The following is a 3,051-nucleotide window of genomic DNA, read 5'->3' on the forward strand; positions in this document are numbered from 1 at the left end:
AAAAAAAAACTCCATAGTAAAAACACATGAAAAGTTTAAATTTGCAATACAAATTTGAACATAACATTGAAGTATTTTTAAATGTTCCCCTGTAACAGAGGCTCACAGGATCCTCAAATTGTCTCCATGAACTCCTCATCCTATAACTATAATGTGTCGAGCGGTCTGAGTTATCGAGACTCTTTGAGCACAGCTGTAGCCAAAAATGTGATTGTTCTGGCTCTTGGCCTTACCATCAACTATATCAATGGTACACTGATTCATACCTTCAGAAAACACCAGGTCAGAACTCTTTCTTATTGTGTTTATTATCATTATCAAAATTAATGTTGATATCATTATTACTGTGATCATTATTATTCAACTATCAGTGATTATCGGCAGAAGAAAGATGTAACAAACATGAGATGCTTTAATTGACCCATTCCTTTCTTTTCCTCTCCTCCCTTTCAGGTATTTTATGTGAATCCTCGTTACATCCTATTCATCCACCTGGTCTTGAATGATATGATCCAGCTTACAACAACAATCAGCCTGTTTGTCTTTAGTTATGTCTTCTATAAAATTAATACTTCCTTCTGTTGCCTCATCATTACCTTTGCTGTCTTCACCACCCTCAACACTCCATTGAATTTAGCTGTCATGGCAGTGGAGTGCTACATCGCTATTTGTTTACCACTGCGACACGCTGAGTTCTGCACCATCAAAAGAACATACACTCTGATTGCTTGGATCTGGGCCTTGAGTGCAGTTTCAACCCTGCCAGATGTGTTTATTGTTGTGGCAACAAAACCTGTTCAGTTATTTTATTCCACAATTTTTTGTGAGAGGGATAACCTGTTCTCCCACCCAATAAGTTTAAAAAAGAGGGATGTTTCCTACATCATTTACCTAATTATTGTTTGGCTCACGCTCTTCTTTACTTACTTCAAGATCTTCTTTGCTGCTAAAGAGGCTAAAGAGGCTAAAGAGGCTAAATCTAGAGATGGAGATGCAAAGAAAGCCAGGAATACAATCCTGCTTCATGGCTTTCAGCTACTGTTGTGTATGCTAACCTATGTAGCTCATGAGGTAATAAAGGGTCTGTTGTACTGGTTCCCTAAACATTATGCACATGTAGTCTTTGTTTCTTATATTATGATCCAGATGTTCCCCAGGTTTGTCAGTCCTATGGTGTACGGGCTACGAGACAAGACATTTAGACAGCACTTGAAAAAGTATCTTCTATGTACAGTGAGACCGAGCATCAAACCATGAGCTACAGTGAAATTCATGTTGCTGCACTAGATAAACCAACTAGATCCATACAGTTTAAACAAAGCATTTCCATTGTACATTAACTAAGAACAAATACATTCTGACTTTTCAGTGTAAAAGGACACTAGTACACACCGAGTTCACGACACTGCGGTTTGATGAATTCAGATACTGTCCCTGCACTATGTTTAACACCACAAGCAATAAAATCTGTAAATTCAATGAATTATGAAATTTAAAAATAAAATTTTCTTTGAAATTATTTATCTCTACCTATGCATACAGTATATGATACAGTGGTGATACAATGATTTTGCAATAAATGGAATGACATACAAGTAATGTTTGGAGACTGACTATTAAAAGAAAAAGTTTTTCCATTTTATATTTATATTCACAGACTAGACAACTACACATTTTATGTTCGTCACACTCTGAGCAGAGTTCAGTGTAAGCAATAACCCAATGAACCAGGGCCAGTAAAAATATACGTCAGGCAAGTTGATTGGCCGGTCACTTGCCAATTCAGGTCACTGACAGCGTTTCCCCCAATCACAGTCATGAGTCAGTTCACCCGTGATGCTAAAGGAAAACTCAATTTCCTGAGATGTTTTTTTTTTCCTTCTTTAAATCAGTCACCTAATGTAAGTTTCACCACAGCCATAATGTCGAAGGAAGCGCATGAGGCTACTAAAATGGAAAACACAGGACACCTGTGTGGAGGAAGGTGACGGTGGTATGTACTGCTCACTTTACCTGCAAGGCTGAACAACAGGAGCAATAAGCGCAGAAAACAGTCTTCGGACACACGCGATTACGCAGAACTTTGAGCATCAATAAAATCTAAACAGGTGAGTTATATAAAAAATCACCCCATAAAGTTGTTATGAAGGAGGATATTAGCTATAGAGACCAAAACAGTTTGTTATACCAGGCTGTAAACATAAAGTTGTTAAGTTGGAGATTTTAACATAGGAGTCTATGGGGATTGACTCGCTTTGGGAGCCAGCCTCAAGCGGCCATTGGAAGAACTGGAGTTTTTGGTACTGTCGTGTTGGCTTCATTTTTCAGCCTATGGTTGCTCCTTGGTTTGGACACAACAGGAAAACCACACAAGAAACACCACTGCGCCTGAGCATTACATTACATTTACTCATTTGGCAGATGATTTTATCCCAACTAACTTAGAAATGAAGGATAACACTCACACTTAAGTGCAGTAGGAGACCTTGGTCTAAGTATTAAGCACTACATGATTCAATAATTACAAGGAGATCAGGATAACAACTGCACCTCAAGTGCATAGTAAGTGCTAGTTAGGCATGTTAGAGGTGTTAGGAGAGGAGGTGCTCTCAGAAGAAAAGAGTCTTCAAGAGATTCTTGAAGACAGAGAGGGACACCCCTACTCTGCAAGCTTTTAGTAGCTTGTTCCACCATCTGGGAACCACAGACAAGAACAATCTGGACTGCGATTGCCTCGTTTGCAGGGATGGCAAAGCCAGATGACATTCCTTGGAGGAATGCAGTGGCTTAGAAGTAACATAAGCTTGCATGATTGAGTTCAAGCAGATGGGTGCAGACCCAGTCAGTCTTTGTTAAGAATAGTCTTCAGGATAGACTTTACGATGGTCGCACCAACCAAGCTTCAGCCTAGTCTTTACTGCACTGTTTTTACAAGCTGTCTTGTCTAAAGTCGTTACTACAGAAACAGCACAGTTTTTTATTATTTATCATTTATTTATTATCATACGTTTATTCAAAGCAGAAGGAGTGACCCATTTATCCATGGTTTCT

The 3,051-nt window shown here is 38.8% G+C and overlaps 1 protein-coding gene and 1 pseudogene across 1 annotated transcript in view; both read left to right on the forward strand.

The window, feature by feature from the left end:
* Positions 1-81, forward strand: part of LOC111648878 (odorant receptor 131-2-like) — a 3,131-nt gene extending 3,050 nt beyond the window's left edge. The window contains exon 2 of the mRNA XM_023398619.2: positions 73-81. Within this exon, the coding sequence (XP_023254387.2) occupies positions 73-81 (9 nt within the window). The remainder of the gene's footprint in view (positions 1-72) is intronic.
* A 45-nt stretch (positions 82-126) lies between these two features.
* LOC111648876 (odorant receptor 131-2-like) lies at positions 127-1,419 on the forward strand (annotated as a pseudogene).
* The last annotated feature ends 1,632 nt before the right edge of the window (positions 1,420-3,051 follow it).

The sequence above is a fragment of the Seriola lalandi genome, unplaced genomic scaffold (assembly GCF_002814215.2).
Source record: "Seriola lalandi dorsalis isolate HSWRI2012SDOR001 ecotype SW California unplaced genomic scaffold, Sedor1 jcf7180002049667, whole genome shotgun sequence".
Taxonomy (NCBI): domain Eukaryota; kingdom Metazoa; phylum Chordata; class Actinopteri; order Carangiformes; family Carangidae; genus Seriola; species Seriola lalandi.